This window comes from Marmota marmota, unplaced genomic scaffold (genome assembly GCF_001458135.2).
Source record: "Marmota marmota marmota unplaced genomic scaffold, marMar, whole genome shotgun sequence".
Classification (NCBI taxonomy): domain Eukaryota; kingdom Metazoa; phylum Chordata; class Mammalia; order Rodentia; family Sciuridae; genus Marmota; species Marmota marmota.
This window is the reverse complement of record NW_026000005.1, coordinates 10,693,385-10,715,968: the sequence shown is the minus strand read 5'-3', so window position 1 is coordinate 10,715,968 and position 22,584 is coordinate 10,693,385. Positions and strand designations below refer to the sequence as shown.

At 32.2% G+C, this 22,584-nt stretch overlaps 1 protein-coding gene across 16 annotated transcripts in view; it reads right to left on the bottom strand.

Moving 5' to 3' along the window:
* The window catches only part of Pms1 (PMS1 homolog 1, mismatch repair system component), a 115,270-nt gene that overhangs the window by 43,064 nt on the left and 49,622 nt on the right, over window positions 1-22,584 (bottom strand). For 10 of the 16 annotated variants that reach the window (XM_015481148.2, XM_048808166.1, XM_048808163.1 and 7 more), the window contains 7 exons: window positions 21,641-21,757; window positions 15,614-15,736; window positions 14,923-15,066; window positions 13,881-14,767; window positions 8,035-8,514; window positions 4,643-4,773; window positions 543-703 (listed from right to left, as the gene is read on the bottom strand). In XM_015481148.2, the coding sequence (XP_015336634.1) occupies window positions 543-703; window positions 4,643-4,773; window positions 8,035-8,514; window positions 13,881-14,767; window positions 14,923-15,066; window positions 15,614-15,736; window positions 21,641-21,757 (2,043 nt within the window). Of the gene's footprint in view, window positions 1-542; window positions 704-4,642; window positions 4,774-8,034; window positions 8,515-13,880; window positions 14,768-14,922; window positions 15,067-15,613; window positions 15,737-21,640; window positions 21,758-22,584 lie in introns of those variants that run through there. The other 6 variants (XM_048808168.1, XM_048808169.1, XM_048808170.1 and 3 more) reach the window with 6 other exon arrangements.

Below are 22,584 nucleotides of genomic sequence, written 5' to 3'. Positions count from 1 at the left end.
CAAAAAGTAGGAAAAATTAAAGTAAAATAGCAGAAAGATCAATAGAGTAGAGGGAAAAGGGAGACAGAGAGGAGGGGAGGGAAAAGAAAAACCTGGGACTGAATTTGGGCAAATTATATTCCATGCTTTTTAAATTATGTCAAAATGAATCCTGTTGTTATGTATAACCAAAAAGAAACAATAAAAAATATAAAGAAAAATAAAAAACATATGGTATAAGGTTGAGCAATTCTGTATTCATTCTAAGGAGATAATTTATGGATACTAATAAAAATAGAACTTCACTACAAAATATCTTATCCATGAGACTCTTTCTCAATATGTACGCAAGGAAAATATTACAAGGAAAATATCCACAGAGAGTTCACCACAACCTACCTATTACATAAAACTTTTAATGAAGTCTTTTTTAAAAAAATAGTGTTTCCTTCTTGCAAAAAATTAATCTTATAGAAACTATTATCTTTAATCCACTTATTATTTTATTAAGAATAACTAAGTTTCTTAAAACCTAGCCAACCTAATAATTTAATAATGCATACCTCTAAATAACTTATCACTTTGCGAGGTCTACATTCATAAATTTCCTTTGCATCTTTGTTTAATATAGCATTAAGAATTTCTTTTAAATCCATTACTCCATAGAATGGAAGACAATTAGCCATTCCTTCTATTTCTAAGTGGTTTTCAGTAATGGAAACACCTAAAAGAAAAAAATAAAAATTCATATTATAGACACAAGTTAGTTTAGTTAAAATTATATTCCAGAACATGTCATTAAAAAGAAAATCACTGTTAAAACATTTAGTTAACCTTCATCAGAATTTAATAGTCCGGACAAAGTTTTGTTCCTAAGTTGGAGAACAAACAGTAATTTCCCATAGGATTTCACATTAAGTCATAAGAGCTCATTGACACCACATGTGCTTTATATAATTTAATTTAATCTCAGTTACTGCTGTCTGCTCCTTACATTTTCTTAGAACATTTCTTACTTTGGAGAGAAAATGAAGTCCCATGATATTTATTAAAATAAAACTGATTTAAGTGTTTTAGCAACTGCTCCTCTTCAAGTTCTATCCCACAGTTTTAATATCTAAGTTAAAGATCTGAATTATTTCTGTGATTATTTTAACTTACAAGTCATAAAAAGTCACATAGTAAATTATTAATATATTATTAATTTGAGGAAATGAAATACTAATGCTTATTCAAAATATTTTACAAAAATATGTAAAACAGACACGTTATCTATTAAATTATTTTAAATAATTTCATAATTAAAACTAAAATAAAAACTACACGATTGATTGGATGTATAGCTGAGTAGATAATTCATAACAGTACATATTTCAAAGCATCATATTTGGCTTTAGAATACATGCTTTTTATTTAGTTCTGTCTGTGTAATGATATTTTTAATATGGATCTCTATAACATGTTAACTAGAAGGAAAAAGTCTAAATTGGGGCAAGTGGTAGCTATCAATGAATTAATTTTAAAAAAGAAGTGTAATATAACTGGAAGAGTTTCAGATTCTTGAGCTTCAATAATCTAATCCCTAACCTATTCTGTTACAGTGTAGTAGTTCCTTGAACTGGATGGTAGATGCAATGGTAACACACTAAACAGAGCAGATATTCTAATGTTTTTTCCAGGTAATAAATGAAGAATAATATAAGATGATACACTACCAAGCATTAAAGGATGAGACAGAGAGTTCAAAGGGAGTTTGAGCAGCAAGGGGAACTTAAATGGGACTAGAAATAGTATACAGATAGGCAAACAGGTTCTAGCAGAATATTCTAGTTCTCACTTCTTTTCAGATTTATATAGAAATGAAAATATCCAAAAAAAAGTTTTAAAAAATTTTTCCTATTGCTAATTTTATAATATAATTAGACTGAAAACTCTAATCTTAACTAAATTTGCCCTGGAAATCTATTCACATTTTACAGAATTCCTGATGGATATGGGTTAAAAGTATTTGGCCACAAATGAGGAAATTGAGCAATACTTAATTTCTCTGTTTACAAAATACAAATATGGAAAACTTAGAGACATAAGTTTCCCTAAAATCCTGTGAAATGCTTCTCAATTTTCAGGGAAAATTAATACATGGTTTGATAAGTTTTCACTTCCTAAAGTATGAAATTCTTATGGAGCAGAACAGAAAGCTGTTCTCATCAACAAGCCAACTATTTAGGGTTACATTAAGAATTTTTTCCCTCAAAGCTAGATATATTCTTTCTCTTTCAAAAGCCTTAATTTTTATCCAAAGATGTTTTGTGACAACTGGCAAAATGTCAATTCAAAATTAGTACAATGTAACAAAATTCTCATTAAATGACAGAGAAATGGTCCTTAACACAATACAGGGATGGGATTGTGGCTCAGTGGCAGAGCACTTGCCTCTCATGTGGGAGGCACTGGGTTCGATCCTCGGCACCACATAAAAATAAATAAATAAAATAAAGGTATTGTGTCCAACTATAACAAAGAAATATTTTTTAAAAAATACAACACAATACAAAGCAGGGGGAGACAAAATGATGATGAAAACATGAATGCCTTTCACTTGATCTGTTACTGACAAAGGAAATAATGCTGATGATAATCTATGTCAAATTAATTTCAATCAAATCAAGTCAGTTTATAGGTGATTATTTTAATCATTTTTGCTTCTTTGGTGCCATGCAAAGCACCTGGCATTCAACAGGATTTAACAGCCACTACTGATAAGTCAAGACCTAAGAGCATCTGTAACACAGAAACTTACTGGGTAGCTCAAAAATGAACAAGCTCTTAGAAGAAACAGGACAGTTATCCTAACTATTTAAAAAATATATACTGATAACACTTTTCATGAAAAAAATGATGCCTGATACTAGTGTCACTTATCTAGGCAGAAAATCAGATTAGAAATAAAATACCTTCTATACACACATATAATTCTGCTTCAGACTTCAAATAAATTAAAAAGATGCCAGGCACTCCAAAGAAGAGATTTCTAGAAGAACTAAAAATGACTCCAAGGCAGTTCACAGCAGGAGTAGATGATGGGAAGAAAAGAGAATATCTGAATACCTATGCCATTCCCAACTACAGTGCCCACAAGTACTTTGTAAATATCTCAATTGTAATAGGAAGACAATATAACAAATTCATTAATAGCTAGGTTCTGAAGGTAGACTGCATGGGTTCAAATCCTGGTTCTACCACTATGTCTTGGGCAACTTAACTTCTCCATTCCTTGATTTTTCAATATTAAAATGGAGACAGAAAAAAAAAAAAAACTTACTTCATAGGCTGTTACAGAGATTAAATGAATTAATACATTTAATCAATACTCTTAGAATAGCACTCTACACATAATAGTCATTCAAAAATTATTAGTTGTTGTTGATAAGGAAATTGTAAGGCCAAATGATTTTTCCAAAAATAGCAGAGTTGGGGTTTGGATATATAATCTGCACTCCATTTCTGAATAGCTAATATTGAGATGGGAAGTATGAACTTTTGAGTAGGTTGGTTTTTTGAGATTTTTTCTTTCTTTCTTTTTTTTTTTTTTGGTACTAGGGATTGAACCCAGGGGGGGCATTATGACCTCTGAGCTACTTTCCCAGTTCTTTTTTCTTTTTAAAAATTTTTTATTTTAAGACATTGTCTTACTAAGTTGCTTATGGCCTCACTGAGTTTCTGAGGCTGGCGTGGAACTTGTAATCCTTCTCCCTCAGTCTCCCAAATCACTGGGATTACAGGATAGCTATCTTTAAAACTGCAAAAATCAAACAGTTTCAAGCTTGGAACATCAAAACATTTTCTCTATATACCCAGCTCCATGCTTTTGCACATGATCTTTATTTTATTTTTGTGACTCAGTAAAATTCTCCTTTAAAAACCTTTCTTTCATGGCTTTGGGTACAACAAGTTTAGGGGCAAAAATGATGATGCTGGAGTCATCCCTAATGGTGCCTTGTGGCCCTTGACACCAGATAAAGGGAAAGTAATAGGATAAGACCCTCCTGGGAGGTTAGGGCAGAATTCAGTTCAGTATGGAAACTATAAAAGAACAGAGAAAGGGCCAGCAAGGAAAACTGAATTCTCCTTAGACAGATAAATTTTCTTTTTGTCTATCTACCCAATGAATTTACATAGTAAGCAAAGAGGATTATCAGTCTTTTACAAAATCCATGGAATCAAATCACCATCCACTCTCCAAGTATTAAGATGGCTGAGGCTGCATATCTATATGGTAAAGCAGTGCTTCTAAAAAACCAAAAGGAAATACCCATTTTTATTAAGCCATGCCAATAGACTACATATTTATTTATTTTATCATCTAAAGAAATATTTTAATAATTAGTGAAAACAAAGAAGGCAGTGTGAATACTGTCATACAATGGCAAAAATTATTTGATTAGTTAGAAAAATGCAAATGCAAGGTATTGAACTGAAAGAGATGCCAAACTTTCTTGTTTCAGGCAGAGGTGATCTTGAAACGTCGTTTTCAGAGAGCCAACAATGACTCTTAGTGAGACAAAAATATACAATGTTACCTGAAAATTATGAAACCCAACTATAACTCTTGAAACAAGGTTTGTTTTTCCAAATCAGGAAATATTAAATCACATTATCATACCTGATATCAATCTTATCTTGAAACCATTTGCTGTAAGACGAGGATCAGACAGGTAAGTTGACCCACTGTATCTTTGGTCATCTGTTGTCATTTTATATAAGACCTCTAAATAATGAGATCCATTAAGAAGACTGAAAAAGAAATTGTGGTCCTTTAAGTTATTAAATATAAAGATGTAAATGAGAAAATTTACGGAAAAAAGTCAATCCACAGATCTTTACAAAGTATTATTAACCAAAATATAAAGGGAAAAGTAGGTCTATGAGAAAGATTTTTACATTTCTGTAAATATTTTTTAAATGTATTTTTTAAGTTATAGATGGACACAATGCCTTTATTTTGTTTGTTTATTTTTTTGTAGTGATGATGAGGGTCGAATCCTGTGCCTCACACATGGTAGGCAAGTGCTCTACCACTAAGCTACAATCCCAGGCCTACATTTCTGTAAATATTTTATAGGATACCTACTGTATATAGTATACAGAAGGGAAGAAAAAACAAAAGACAATTCCTATCTTTTAAAATGTCACAAATTCAATGTGAAATTTTAAAAAATTACTAGCACAATAAAAACTTTATAAATAATACTTTTTTATACCGTTAAAAGAGATACTAACACACTGTGAAATTATTTAAGTGGCCAGTCCACCCTGTCAAATTTTCAACTGCTAGTCAAGGTTTTTTCACCAACATAGATTACACATACATTTATTTTTTTTCATGCAGGAACTTATAAATTTATCAATTCAAAGCTTGGGAGAGCTTCCTTTAGCTTACTGTAAGCATGGCATGTTTGCCAAAGGTGGCATGTGAGATGATTCTAAGCGGTATAATCCCCAAACAAAATACTTAGAAAGCCAAAAATTACCTAGGATACAAACTGATCCCTCACATGGGTTTCAGGCTGCATAAGGGTGCCTCATAACATAAATCACTGCAACCAAAGTATCTGTTGGAGCTGATGTGACTAGTGACCATTTTCCCATTCATTCAATAAACATTTGAATGCCCACCATCCAGTAGATAGTGTCTTAGATATGCAAAGAAATATTTTATATTATAGTGCAGGATGATACAGTTTCATTACAATCCTATACCCTTTGAAAAAGCAAGCAAATGTCTTTGCTTATCAGCTCTGAACAGTTAAAAAAATCCATTGGCTATGAGAGTAGATATATCACACAGAGGAGAATATCATATGTACTTTTTCTCATCTAATCAATATTCCAAAAATCAATCAGAGAGCTGGTGAGATAATAATGACAGAGTATGACAATTAATCATGCAGGCAACTGTCTACAGTGGAATCTTAGAACCAGTGCTTATTTATTGGCCATGTAAGTCTAGGTTAAGTTATTTAACAACTGTTGTGTGTTTCAGTTTCTGTATCTATAAAATATGGATGACAGTACTTACCTCATAAGATTGCTGCAAAAAAAAAAAAAAAAAAAATCCCGAAAAATCATGAAAGGAGATAGCAAAATTTCTATCATAGAGTAAGAGTTCAAAAAACCTTAGTCATTATTATTATTATGAGCTCTTACTTTGTACTTTATGGATATCTAAATTAACTACACTTAGAGATAAGCTACACAACTTGCATTAAAATTCTGATAAGAAAACTGAATGCAATAAATAATTACCCTGCATTATGGGGTAATTAGTCCATGACTCAGTTTTGAAAAATCTTCATCAGTAACTATGAGGGGAGATGACACTTTTCCAAAAAGGGGAAAGCAATTTTGAATTATACTTTGTTACTATCCATGCTCAATTAAAAAAAAAAATATTTTCAAATTATTATGGGCCCAAAATAAGTTTTTAATGTACTTCTTTTTGAATAACAGAATATTGTAGAGCAAAGTAATTTGAAAAACCTGTACTTTGCATAAGCCCAAACAGATTTTTGAAATAAAAATGAAAATTTACAAGCACCATTTAAAAAAGCAGCTAAGTTTAAAAATTCAGATGTACCCTAACTCTTTTTAAGGAAACAATGATAAAAGTATTACTAGGTTTTTAAACTGTTTTAGAACAACAAAAGGCACTGTTTTCGAATTCTTCCTTTGTCAGTTTCCTAAGCTAATCATAAAAAATACTATGAAATATATTGGATTATAGTTAATGTTGTTACTATTGTCTTACTTATAAAAAGGTAGATTTGTTTTTCTGTGTTCTGGCTCTGCTCTTTCCCCTTCCGCTGGAAGTGTCTTAAACAAGGATTTTTAACACATTTTATGAATGATTCCTATTTTATATCATACTTATATGTTATGTAATGTATACACTTTTGTATATGATATATATGTATACATGACATATATATCAATATATGTATTATATTATGATAATAGGTCAGTTATTCTTATTTTTACAGAAAGGAATTTGCTCATAAAGATATAAAAAGGAAATATCCCATTTTACAAACACAAATAAAATTAGTTTGGGCAATAATCAACAGATGAAACCATTAGAGAGAAAGGTAGATGAGGAACTATAAGGTGGAAGACCAGGCTGTCATCAGCTGCACCCAGTAATAAATGCCTTTTAATGTAATGAAATGTCAAGCACGTAGCCCCATCTATTAAGAAGTCTTACTTAAAAGTAGAATCTAAATCTATTCACATTTCTTCAGCTAATACCAATTAAACATGGGGAGAGTAAAAGAAGTTATACACTAGGAAGTAAATAAGATAACAGAATATTCTACTGAATAAGTGACTCAGGGCCAATAAGAAATCAGCAACATGATATTAAGGGATTTAGAAGACATAATGAAATATACTATGTGAATCTTGTTGATACAAATAAAATTTTGCATTTTAAAACTATAAAAAAAGACATTTTGAAGCAACGAGGAATAATTTCAAGGAATTATTATTGTATTAAGGTATAAAAAAGGTGCAGTTAGGTAAGAAAACAGACATTTTTAAGAGGCATACTAAAGAATAAAGCATAGGGATTATTCTCAAATACTTTTAACAAGTGAAAGAAAATTGTGTATGTGTGTCTGTGTGTGTGTATAAAAGGTCAGATATAAAAATATGGTAATATCTTGATAACTGTTGATAAAGGCATTCACTGTATTATTCTATGTTGGACTATGTCTGAAAGCTACAATGGTGCAAAATCAAAGAGAGTCACAACAACTTAACTTCAAAATTACCCTAGGGAAGTCACTAATATAAAGGAAAACAAGCTTGATATTCAATTAAATGCAGAAATAAACTATCTAGAATATTTGGAAATTATTTATAAGCAATTAATTCCACTAAAAATTAGAAAATTTAAAAATATGTCACTTAACCTAGAAAACACTTTCAACTTTTTATCTGTAATTCCTAATTCAGTATGAATTAATAAATGTTGAGTTTAAAATTATATTACCGTACCTCTCTGTTAATATAATTGGCTTTTCCAGTTGTTCTGCAGGAAGTTTATAATTTTCAAGAAGTCTTTTAAATAGCAGGGCTTCTTCTACTCTATATGGATTCAGTAACATTATTTCTGTTTTGGATGTAATTAGCCATGCATCAGGAAACCTGAGATTGTGGATCAAGCAAAGTTCATCCTCTTCTAAGTCAATTTTTTTTTGTTTCTCAAAATTTATTTTTAAGTTTTTCATAGAAAAGGGAATCTTTACTGTTTTAATGTTTTCACTCCTTTTTTTTTCAGGTTGGGACTGAAAAAGCTCATCAAGTTTTGGTTGATTAGATAATGAGGTTTTCAACTTGTGCTTCTGTGCCAAAGTCCATGTGCTGGTGGATTTTATCTTTTTTCTGCCATCTTTTAGTATTTGTGACTCGTGTTCAATGGCTTTCTTCATTTGACTATTGTATCGTTCCAAATCTTTAGTAGCCTTTTCCTCATATCTAAGAATACAGATAAAACAGAACTAATAAGGTCATTATCAGAAATGTATTAATTTTATAAAAAATAAAGATTCCAGGTCCAACAATGACAAAGGAACATATATTAGACTAACTCCTCTGTGTATAATTATAATAAATGCTAGATGAAATATAAAAATCAACTATTTCAAATAGGCACTGAAGAACAGCCAAAAGCAGGCAGAAATTGGAATGGATTCACACTTACACATTTATACAGCTCTTACCCAGAGGGCAGTCCCCAGCATTAGGGGGGTGAGTAGTGGCAAGAACTTAATTAGAAGGCTTACTAGCTTGAGCTATTACAACACAGAGCTACTTGTTTCTAGAACAACTTAAAATTCAGAGAAAAATCCCCCAAAATCCCATTTGGGTAGGCCCAAAGGAAAACAACCTTCAGAAAGCTAAATGAGCTCAACAGAGATTTCAGCTTCTGCCCAGTGCACGGGAAATAGAGTTTGAATTACATGTGGTTTTATGGCTTGGTAAACACCCTGGGCTTCAATTATGACTGGAAATGGGCTATATCTGGGGGTTAAATCTATGTCCCCAAAATAGGAAGCTAGAACTAAGGGCAAAACCTAACAGTATCTCCCAAACAAAGTATAAAACAAAGCTTTACATAAGCTCAAGGTGATCCATAATTTAAACATCCAGTAGAACAAAAATCAACACATTTTAGAAGAAAACAGAATCCAGAGTTTTCAATATCTTACCCACAATGTCCATTATACAATTAAAAGTTACCATTCAAGCAATAAAACAGAAAATGTGAGTCATAGTCAAGAGGAAAAAGTGGTCAGTTAGAAGCCAATTTCAAGATTTAAACATTTGAAACTAGTTTTTCTTTTCTTTCTTTCTTCTTAATAAGTGGTTCAGGATTTAAAGATGATCATAATGAGATACCAGAAGGGGTAACCTCAACAGAGAGTGGAAATTATAAAAAAGAATGAAATCCAAATAGAAATTCTGCAACTAAAAAACACAAAATCTGAAATGAAATATGCACTCTGTAGGCTCAAAAAGAGATCAGAGATAGCAGAAAAGAAGAAGTGAACTTGAAGACAACAATAGAAGTGATCTGAGAGAGAAATGATTGAAGACTGAAAAGCACCTCAGTGACCAACTACACAACAAGCATTCTAATGTATTAACTCAACTCCCAAATGAAAAAAAGAAAGCTGGAAAAGAAAACAATGGGGGAAGTTGTGAGGAAATTGGGATTAAAAATTGGCCAATTTGAAGAAATACAGTTCACAGATCCAAGAAAATCAACAAATCCCAAGCAGGATAAATGCAACGAAATCCGTAATTAAGTATGTTAGAATCAAATTGGTAAAAACCAAAGATTAAGACAAGATTCTATAACAGAAAGAGGGGAATAAAAATACAAAAGTAAGTAAATAAATGAAGAGGCAGCAACACAAATCTTATAATGAATGTGGCATATGACTGAAGGTTGGTATTAAATAACCTTGTTAAACACTTTTTTTACGTTTTAAATTTGGGACTAGACAATTAAAGCTATTTATTGGTCTCCTTCTCTGAATAAACTGGCTGAATGCTAAGTAAAATGCACATAATATTTTTAAGAAAAATCTTGAATAGATATCAGAGAGCTGCCATATTGGCCAGTTTATGGTATCACACCTTCACAGGTCCACAGCTTTCTCAGAAAGCAATATAAAATGTTTGTTGGCTTAACAAATGACTAGATGTCGTGATGTTTATGAAAAACTTTAAGAGATATGCCAAAAGAACATTAATCCTATTATCTCAGTTAATAGTTCATAAAGCATGTTTCAAATTTTTTCAAAAATGGGATTAAGAGATCTAGATAAGAGACCACAAAAGAGCATGTAATTTGTACTCAGTACATACTTGCTGAATACAGAAATGTTAGTTGCATAAGAATGCTTAAAAGGACCTTGATTAATTGTGAACTAGATAAAAAAAAATCTTTCTTTTGGTTACTTACCATGGCATATTCACACTTTTAAAAGTTATTTCCTCCCATTTATATTTAGAACGTGAAGTTCTGGATTATTTATAAACAACATGACTTTCAGTAGTTTACTTAACATGTATTAGAAATAAGTATTTTTAGCACTTGGACATTCAAAATTCAAGATTTTTCCTGTGTGGTGGAAAAATGAGTTCAAGACAAAGGTCACCATTTGTAATTAGTTAAAATGTGCAAATTTTCACATATGGTACTAATCTTTGATTTACTGAAGAAGTCAATTTAATTAGTTCCTTGGGAAATATAAAAAGTTATGTCCAAAGAAATATTAGGTAAATGTTAAGTAAAAACAGCTGCTACCTTTGTATTTAATGTCATTAAGGGACTTAGCAACTTGAATGGAAAATATTCCCCATAACTTGACCAGTAGTCAATTCAAATGTTTTTGAGAGTAAAGATTACATTTAATATAAATTTTATTATTTTCAATAATATCCCAATTGCAATGTTACTGTTAGTTATACATTCCTATCTACTACAAATGAAAAGTACAAATTAACACCAACTCACTGAGACCCCAAGGGCAGGGCACTTTGTTTAACCCTGGATTCTAATTCTACTAGAAAGGAAAGGAAAGCAAGGTGGCAAAATTTTAAGAAAAACAAATTACAAAATAAAAGTATCCCCTATTCCAAAATCTTTCCTAAGCTTTCAGCAGAAGCTTAACAGCAGGAAAACCCTGATCCTAGTCCTTCGACTTACAGAACCTTCCACGATCTGTCTTCTGCTTTCTCCATCTTTCTTTACCACATTTCTTCACATGTTCCTATCATAAAGGGAATTTTTAGTTCCTCAATAACACCATGTTCCTTCTAGGTTGACAATTCCCTAAACCCTTTCTGGTTAGTTTCTATTTAGGAAAATAATTCAGATGAGATTAAGCCCAACTGCTAAGTGTTTTCATCACTCCCTATATTTTCTTTATCTTAAAACACACTAAATTTTAAGATTACTACTTGTTTTATTAAATCTTCCTCACTAGATAGAGGTAGTGTGGTAGTGTGATTCCTGGATGTGGTATCATTTTTACTCTATCTTGTTACTTACCATGACTATGGACTCAGTTGATGGTAGTCTTAGGACCTTTGGCTCTAAAAGATTATAATTACAAATTTCACTGCATTTTCTGACATACAATTAGACCTAATTCCAACATACCTATATTTTCTTAACAGATTTCTATTTCTAATGTCCAAATTAAATCACTTGATTTAGCAAGTGAAAATCACAACAGAGTGACATTTTCATAGATTCAAAACTTTCACTGATTAAAAACTGATTATATTAACATAGTAATCATTTTTATGTACCAGTCATTGATCTTATATCTTACTATCTTATTTAATCCTCACAACAGTCCATGAGACTGTCCGGACATTTTTACCAAAAGCTTGCACAGAATGACTGAGAACCGAGGTGTAGTTTCCCTGCTCTTGAAACCAGTGCCTGGTTTGTCTACCTGATGGCAATATAAGATAGAAAATTTTGGATTCCAGAATATTAACTAATGATAACAAATTTTTAGATGAAGTCTATTAATCATAGTCCCAGTAATCTAATATCATGGGATCCCAAAGAAGAAACAACGTGGACATTCCCCAAAAAGCAACTGAAATAATACCCACTATTATAATTTATAAGAACAGTCAGCCTGACACATTACCATTCTAAGCTGACTGTCCCTACTTCCATTGAAAAGTAAAACATCTATGGCTTTTTTCCATTCTGAGGCAATTCTCAACTCATCACCTCTGATCACCTCTGTGGATAATACAATTCAACTTCAGTGGGCTTACTGTACTTAAAAGTTAAATATAATCATCTTTTCTATTTTAATATGTACAATATTTACATATTGTACATAATTATGGGGTATGGTGTGATGTTTTAGTAAAATATACTCATCTTTAAACTGCTAATTGTTTCATTTAGGTAAAACTAAAGAAAACCATAATTGTGTCAACTTTATTTGCCCGATGATTCAAGATAAACTAAAAATCTGACATTTTAAAAATAATTATAAATTTGAACATTAATATTTGATATATTAAGAAATCCATGTTTTTTATGACAACTATAGTTATGTTTAAAATATGAATGTGACCTTTTAGTGACACATGCTGAGGTATTTATGAAATAGATCATCTTATGCCTAGGATCTGCTTCAGAATAACAGAGGAGGAGGAAGAAAAGTAAGTAGAGGTATGCATGAAGCAGAACTGAATATGAATTGGCTGGTGAAATGGGCAACATATTTTTACGTATGCCTGAAAAGGAACCAAAGGAAACCACCATCTCTCCCTTTAAAAAGAGGGAAAAAAAAAAGGGAAGAGAAAAGTTAATTTATGGAGGCTTTCCATATTGGTATCAATAGTGGTCTTTATTATTCTGCATTGACAGTGTCCTTGTAAGATTAACAGAGCAATGAAAAAATTAAAAAACTGGTTAAGTATCCATGTAGTTTATTATGAAATATACTCTGGATATGGATTACATTTAAAAATTTGTTTCCAGATATTTGATGTAGCATTGAGACACTGTAGATAACAGATGATCAGGACTATAATTCTACTCTTTAATTTTCTGGTGAACCAGATTCTTCAAAACATTTTGTATTTATATTAAGTGTGATAAATCAATTAGAAACACCCATCATACTATTTAGGAACATTTATTTTGACCATCTGATCTAAAGAAAAAAGTAATATTTTAATCAGAGATAGAGCAAACTGCCTTTTACATATAAAAAACATCCTGTATGGTTTATAAGTTTCCTCTAAATAAATAATAAATTTTAGAAGCAAGACTTGAATTATACGGAACAGGGACAGTGTTAATATCACTAACCAGATTCTGCAACAATGGCACAATTCTTTTGTATTGTGCTACACATTTTGGAGACCAATTTAAAAAAGGGAAACAGTCAAGATATTAAAAACATCATTGTTTTAACTGTTCTAATACAAACTTTAAAAAATGTTCCGGCAACAGAAAAGTTATTTAACATGAATCAAAAAAGAAACAGAAGAAAATGGTTGTTTTACATTGAGAAGAATAGAAAACCTTTAACAAACTTAATAAATATTAAAAAGTTGTTATGGCTTATACCAAACAAAATCCCTTACAAAACAACACAAAAATACTGAAGCAAAAAATCTCTCTAAATTAACAACCAAGTGATACCAATGAGATATTGTAGCCAAACCAAGAAAGATTTTCCACTCTACTTTTCCATAATTAATAAGCTAAAATTTTTTTAACCAGTGAGTCATATAGAATGGAAAGAGCTGAGCATTCAGGTCACATGTAAGCTCTGGAAACTTACTTCAGTTTTTCCTCTTCACTCAATGTCTTCCACAGTTCTTCAATTTGTATTGTTGCATCCTCCAAACTAGTCTTAGGATTTTGTGTGAGAAACTGAGCACGTCGATCTTGAATAAAAAGGGCACTTGCTGACATGGGTTTTTTGATTACTCGACTACTAATTAAGTCATAGGCTGTAAGCTGTCCAGATTTGTTATCTATTACATTTGATTTTTTGATACAGGAATCATCACTGGAGTTCTTTTGTTCAAGGCCTGGATGATTATTATTACTTACTTTAGATGCTAAACTTTCTTGAGGCACTAAAATTTTCACAGGTTCAATATTTTCTCCCTCTGAATTCTTAAGTACATTTCCCTTGCTCCAGTCATCTGCACAAATTTCCAAAGACTTCTCAGAAACTGCTTCCTCTTCTTTTTCCTCATTCTCATCAATATGGCCTTCACTGCCATTTTCAAATTGGGTACGCTTAATAGAACCTACAAAACAAGTTTCACTACATTCACTCTGCTTGTCCTCCCCTAATAAATTATTCAATGAGATTTTTTGAAATGTATTTCTTGGGTCTTTACTAATGCTGTAATTTTCAGAACTAAAATCATCACAATGCTTATCAATACTTATCTGGTGATCTGAACAATGATTAGGGTTTTTTCTAGATTCACCATTATGGACATCATTTTGGAAAGGAATGGCCAAAGTATCAACATTTGGGTAATTATTTCCAGATGATTCCATTTTATTAAAAAGCACATCTGTTTCTGCTGTTTTACTAACAACCATGTCAGCTGAGGAAACATCTGTTTTATTATTTTCATAAGAATTTGTACTAGGTAGAGGTCCATAACAAGTTGTCATCAGATTTTCAAGAGCAATTAAAACAGATTCCTAAAAATAAAAATTAACAAATTTTAGAGGAGATTGTTCAAACAATACTCAAGATTAAAAATAATAAAAAAGAAAAAAAGCAAGTTTTTTAATATTAAAAGAGGACTGCATATGTTTATAAATAGCATAAATATAAAAATGATCAAAAAGGTTACCTTATTCTGTAATAATACTTGACTTTTATCTGGTGTTAAATTTACATCCACATTGGCTGTAGGAACATCAATTTTCATGAAGAAAATGGGATATAAACGAGTAGATTCCTTTAGGCACTTTAGATTATAATAATGTCGGATTAACTGGAATATATATAATGAATAAAAGACAAAAGTACCATGTAAATACAGATATTTTTGCCAATCCTGAAACACTACCAAGAGAAGTAGACTCAACTGAGAAGCTGAGTAGAGGTTAACTGCTTATTAGGAAAAGCAATATCTAAATAACACTCCCATGGAGGACTTGAGCCTATAGGAAGCACAGCATCCATAAGAAATACAATCATCCAATGCAACTGGTATCATGATTAAAAACGATGTCATGAAAAGTTTTGAAGGCCTAGAGTTCAAATCAAAACTCACTGACTTCCTGGCTATTTTCCTTTAAAAAGTCATTTAACTTTTGTTTCCTCACAATAAATGGAGAGAATAATGCATTTCAGAGTTGTTGTGAAGTGTAAATAAGACATTATATGTAAATACTTAGCACTGTGCTTAATAAATGATACTGCATCTGTTTATCACTTCCTTTTCCTATTTTGGAAATGGCCTTTGTAACAATTGGACAAATATCAGAGCTATCCCTTAATTGCTGATCCAAGTGATAGTTGTTTATAAAAGTGATTACCTTTAATATGTCTTTTTGATGTACTGGTCTATTATTAATAAAGATGAAACTCCTCTCTGGGGTTGAAAGACTTGTGGAAGAGTGGTCCGCATCATGCTTTGGAAGGAATCCACTTAAATAAATCTGTAATTGTAATAGATAATTACAGAATATGCCATGTCAATAATGTAGTTCCAAGGGTCTGGCTATATACAACATATTAGAAGAGATAAAAAATTTTTAAAAATTGATTTTCAACTTAAGGTCTAAATAGCCATGTTATTTCCGATAACCACATCTCAAGAATTAACCTTAAGTAAAGTACTGAAGCATATTAAACTTGTGTTCTCTGTCTCTCTCTTTTTAAAAATTGTTCTTAGTTATGCGTAAGAGTAGAGTCTATTTTGACATGTTTATACAAACATGGAGTATATCTTATTCTAATTAGGATCCCAGCCTGTGTAATGTATACAATGATGAGATTCCCTGTGGTGTTTTCATATATGTACATAGAAAAGTTATGTCAGATTCATTCCACTGTCTTACCTATTCCCATCCTCCCTCCCTTGCCCCCATTCCCCTTTGTATAATCTTCTGAACTTCTTTCTTCCTGTCCCCACCTTGTTGTGTGTTTCTTTGCAACTCTAAGTAAAAATTGCCATTTATAAAACTTCATGAATGGTCATAGTTTTAAAAATAGGACCATAAGAATGTATTCTTTGCTCAATTTTATCTTTTTAAAAAATTTCTTTCCTCACATTGTAACTTTTCTTTGGCTGTTTGTCTTTTTCTTTTTAACTGCCTTTTCCCATAAAGCAGCAGCAATTTCTATCTTTATTCTGAGTTTGCTACATAGCCAATCTTACTGGGTCTTTATTTCTGAGTTAAAAAAAAAAAAAACTACTTTTTTTTTTTAAACTTACTCGGGGCTAACCTGCACTGTTGTACTTTATCTTCATTACTTAGAGAACTTTTCTACAAAAGTTTTGCTGACAATTTATATGCTATCTTTCTTTCTTCTACAAATATATGAAGAAGAGAGAGAAAAAAAGATACTAGAAAAGAGCCAGAGAGAAGAGAGGAGTCTTTAAAAGATGGAAGGCAGGGAACATTCTCCTACATTTACCCTTAGCTAATTAACACATATAAAGACAATATAGAGAACAATTAAAAATACAGGTTAAAGCTAGACTGTCAAGGTTTGAACCCCAGCTCCACTACTATCTATGTAATTTTGGTCAAATTATTTAAAATATAGGCTCATAATCTTTTATCCAAAACAACTGGAACTAGATGGGCCATTAATCTGCTAAGAAACATTAATATTAAAATTTAGTTTAGGTTAAGGAAAGCAAGTATGTCAGTAGTGTGCTATTTTTAGTTAAGCAGGAACTATGAGGCTCCTTACCAACACAGCCTGTAGGCTGCCACCTATGTCCATGGCTAACCCTCATCTTGGAAATAAGTGTTTAAGAAGATGCATTACCAATTTTAGAACACTAAGTGCATTATTGTCACAGTGCCAAATTGTGCCAATTTGAAAAATAAATTAATAATGCTGGATAACCCATTACAAAATGATACCACTTAATTAACTGTAAAACTTCACAGCATTTATAAATGGTTGTATAACTTACCAGGTAACATGAGACCCTTCTTAAAGCACATGCTGGGCATCAGGAAGAGAGTCTCTTTAGCCTCTGAAAGACTTATTGGTTGTGTGGATTTAAAAAACAAAACAAAACAAAACCCAAAAAACTACCTCCTTCTATGAGTAGGAAAGAACAAAGAAGAAAATAATAAAAAAAGTATATAACTGCTAGTGATTTTCTTTCACATTATCTTAGTTGACCATTTGTATAATTACTATTACTTCTAAACTTTGAGCTTTAAAAATGGTTTAGGATGATTAGGATAATTCTAAGATTCAATTATGTTTAAGTTATATGGAAAAGTAAAATAAAACAGCAAACTCTTATAAATGCTATAAAAATTAAAAATCAGGCTAGTTCATAGAATAAGAACATAAAGAACCAATCATGCAACAAAATAAGAAACTTGACAGACTTTACAAGAAAACTCTGTATCTTAACTTAAAAAATTGAAGGCAAACTACAGTTAAATATCACTCCCCTGATTGCTTCTCAACTATGGGTTTCTCTTCTTCTACAATCCCTTCTATAAGCTGCCTTCTACTTCAATGACCAACTCCAGTCCTCTAATTTGACTCTCTATGGAGAGTAATAACCACTCTCTCCTTCAGGAAACATTTCACTACATGAACCTGTTTCAACTCCCTTTTAGTCTTTCTGCTTCCTTTCTGACACCTTTACCTCAGTCTGGTTTGCTGGTTTCCTTAACTCCTGTAAATGATGATGAACAATCTAAATTCCATCATCGGGCCCTTTTTTTCTTGCTCTCTAATTACTCTGAATAATTTCATTTACATCTAAAGTTTTAACTAACCATAAATCAGAGATGCTGACATAGATACTACAGTCTTATTTCTTTCGATCCTGAATGCTTAATATCAACTGGTTGTCATAAAGATATTCTCAATCTCATCACATTCAAAACTTTACAAACTGTTTCATCCCACATCTACCCTGGTTTCCAACTGGTTCTTCCTGTATTCCTTTACCATGATAAAGGGCCTGCTATTTACACAGTCTGCCAAACCCATCTCTTCTTCTCTATTCTAATTATATGGTGCAATTGTGACTGGTTACCTAATCCTAATCTTTCTCTTCTTTCAGTAAAATTCCATAACACTATGGAGTTATATTTATAAAATAAATTATTCTGGTCAGGGTAAAACAAGTTTGTGGCAATTCCCTTCTCTCCCATCCCAACTGCAAACTTATATAGCAATGATAAAGTCAATTTTTAAAATAATTTCTGAAGATCTAACCATATAAAAGTGAATCAAAAATATTATGGATTTGAAAATTAAATTCTATCATGACATATGGGCAGAAAACGCCATCCAAGGGAGAGAACTGAAACCAGTCTTGCAGTTTGAAATAGGGAGCTCATCTAGCACCTCGCCTAAAAACAAAAAAAAACAATAACTTCAAAATACTGTGACCACTGTCTGGAGTTGCCCGCCAGGGTCACAGGAAAAAACAGAGACAACTCCAAAACCAGGAAGAAGGCTAAGCCAAACTGGCTAGGAAAAAGAGTGTAAAATCCTGGCAGGATGAGAGGCATGAACTACTAATGTCATACCTGGTTTTCAGCTGGGGTTGGGCAAGAAATATCCGCCAAATAGGGAAAGGAGAGTTAAGTGGGGAGAGAAAGAAACAACAAAAACAAACCTGTATTCAAAATGATTTTGCTAAAATTGAAGTTTCAAAGCATATACAATAGAAAAGAATGAGAGAATTTTCAGGAAAACAAATAATAGAGTAAAATGGAAAAGACTGAAATTGGTATGTTTAGCATGCTTTTCAGAAAGTAAAAAAAAATAGCATTTATTAAAAAATAAAAGGTATATAAATTAAAATTGGCAGCTACAAATCAGTTTTAGAAAAGAATACGAAAATAAATAAATTCTGAATCCTGGAAACAAATAAATGCTTTTGGGAACAAAAATAAAGCAACATTGAAGAATTCACTCAGAAGTTAGCATGGAGTAATGCAGAGAAAAAAATACCAAAAGACAGATGTCAAGAAGGATAATATGGGGTTGGAGATATAGCTCAGTTGGTAGAGTGCTTGCCTCTCATGCACAAAGCCCTGGGTTCAATCCCCAGCACCACATACACATATACAAAAGGATAATATGAGGTGCTCCATCAGGCCAACAAAGCCATGCTGGAAAACACCGAACCAAGGCTGCCACAGTAGTGGCTCAGTTGAGATCATCATTCAGAATAAAGAGATTCTTCTCATGTGAGCTCTCTGTAGATAAAAATAAGCCTTACATAAAGGAAGAGATGTATAAAGATCATCTATGACCAACATTTCCAACTAACAAATGACCTATCATCTCAGTTTAATGAATTTTGTCCACCCAGGTGAACAAAATTTTCTAGCAGATGGAAACCAACTTTTGGCCAGGGATGAGAAGGGGCTCAAAGAAACTCTGATACTGAACAAGTCTTTTTCAATTGTATAAGCCTGTAAAGCACAGAGTGGTGATAGGTAACTTGTGGCAATAAAAATATACCCGTTTAGGCACAGAAGACAAGAACAGAAAAGGAATTTGGTTATATGGTCACTTTCAATAGAGAAATAGACGAAGTTTAACTATTTGAACAGTCCATACAACAGGAACACAAGCTTTCCAAATTCTTCCATTACTCCTTGCAAAAATAATCACATGAGGGCATAGCAAAAATCTGGTATCTATAATAGATTACCAAGAGTCTTTATGCAATTCTATGTCAAGAGAAAAGAAAAAATATATCAATGGGCAAGCATAGATCTGGCAACATATCTCAAAATACTCTAGAGAAAAAAATTGTAACTGAAGGACCAACTCATGTGACAGTCCTATGCACACCTGGAAGCACAACTGACCAAGTCTGAATCAGTGCCTTCTGTACTTGAATGTATACCTAATGACCTTGGAAAATACAAATTCTTTTTCAGTAGATCTGGGTTGGGGCCTGGCGTTCTTTATTTCTAACAATCTTCCAAGAGACACCAACACCGGTAGTCTGGAGACAAAAACTGGTACAGCTAGAGTATGTAGAGCACGATGACACACAGGCAACATAATCCCCTAAAGTCACAGGGAACTAAGGAGAATTTAGATGTGCCTTTATCATCCTGCATCAGTTGCCATAAGCAGAACTCCAGAGAGCCTACAGGCTTAAAATTAGCAAACAAAGGGCAAATGAAAGTACTTTTCTCTAATCACAATTAATCTAACTTTTGCTAGAAGTAAAAAAGGAAAGAGAGATGTAATTAATTTCCTGAGTAGCACCAGGTCAGTGAGTAAGGACAGTGTGAAAAATAACTCCTCATTCCATTATGGCATTTGTGAATCTACAAGTTTCCAGGAACAGGAACAGGATCTCGATTACATAACACTCAAGGGAACCCTGAAAAAATCAATAAGCCCAGACATAAACACTGAGTTCCCAGTTAGATTTCCTACTCAAAAGGAAAGACAAGGAACGAGAATCAGAGGTTTGGAGGAAAGAGACCTGATAAGGAAAACAAAACCTGACTTCTAATAAATAAAAATAATTTAAGGAAAAAATATTTTAAAAACAAAAACTTAGTATCTTTAGAGAGATTCAAATTATGTACCCATAACAGTAAGTTGTAAAAGAGCAATAAAGTAAAAATACTCTTAGAATTAAACACAATTAAAAAAAAAAAAAGATAGAAGAATTAAAAAATACAAAAAGATCTCCCCAAACTTACAGAAGATGGAATAAGGGAAGGTTGTAATCAATAAGGATTTCCATTAAAAAACAGAGAAAAAAGAGTGATAATGAATGGAAATTTATAACTCAGGCTAAGAAAGAAACAAGTCTGCAGATTAAAAACATCAGTGTTAAGTGCATAACACAATAATGAACAATAAAAGATACACACCTAAACAGATACTTGTAAAATTTAAGAACAAGTGATTGGGGTTGTGGTTTAGTGGTAGAGCGCACTGGGTTCAATCCGCAGCACCACAAAAAAATAAATAAATAAAATAAAGGTCTATCAACAACTAAAAATATTTCAGAACAAAAATGAAGAGAAGATCCTAAGAATTTGCAGTCTTGAGTATATATGCAGCATGGGAAAAGGGAAGGCTAAGCAAGCTCACCTTTCATAGTGTAAATACAAGGTAAGTGTCTAAATTGAAAAAAATTTCTAGAAATCAATGTAAGCAACAAACAGATAAAAGGAAAGATAAAAGGAAAACAGAACTAGGAATAGTTAGTTAGCTTTGTATGTATTTTCTTTGCCTTATTTATATATTTGATAAAAATGTTTAAAGAAAAATTTCTAACTACCCCACCTTCCCAAAAGGGAAATATTTTAATAATTTCATTGGTAAATCGGAATTTTTAAAGAATTACTATAATTGTTATATACCTGAGATTCTTCAGAGTGGTAATGAAAAGATTCCATGTTTCCCATAACAGCAGTCCCCAGAACTGACATGAGAGCCATCTTGTGGTCTGATACTCTAGTTTTCTGCCAAATAACTGCCTAAAAAAAAAGACATAAACTTTTTAAATGATTTAAAGTTTTTAAATTCAAGACCTTACCATATTTATTTCTACACTTAGCATTCATTCTCAACTTATATTTTCAACATTATTTAGAAATGATTCATGAACTTTAAAGTCTGACGAACAAACCCTGGTTCTGAATTTTAGAATCTATGTGTGTTGGAGTATACAATCAACTCAACTTCTCTTAACCTCAGTTTTCTCCTTCCTATAAGATGGACACTTCTGTGTCAGAGGTGTTAGAAAATGAAAATATATAACACAGGCAAGCACACAGGCCAGTACCTGGCATAAAACATTTTCATAAAATATTAATTTTCTCCCTTCTCTTTCCCCAACTTTCAGAATATATACTTCGATGTTACTTAAAATTAAAGTGTTGGCCAGGTGTAGTGGCACACACTCGTAATCCCAGTAACTTGCAAGGCTGAAGCAAGAGGATCAAAGTTTAAGGCCAGTCTTAGCATCTTACACCATCAGCAACTTACCAAGACCTTGTCTCAAAATAAAAACAGAGGACTGGGGATGTTGCTCAGTGAAACACCCCTGGATTCAATCACCAGTACCAACAACACAACACAAAGTTAGAGAAAGTATTACTCCAAGTAAGATATTACTATTTTATTGAGGATGCACAACTATGCTATAGGACTTCTACAGTCAAAAAGATATAAAAATTTTGAGGTGAGACAGAACCTCATGGTGGAAGGGTAAGGCAGAAAACTTCTCAGCTCATGGCAGCTAGGAAACACAGTGAGGAAAGGGCCAAGGACAATATACAGTTCCCCAAGGACATGCCTCCGA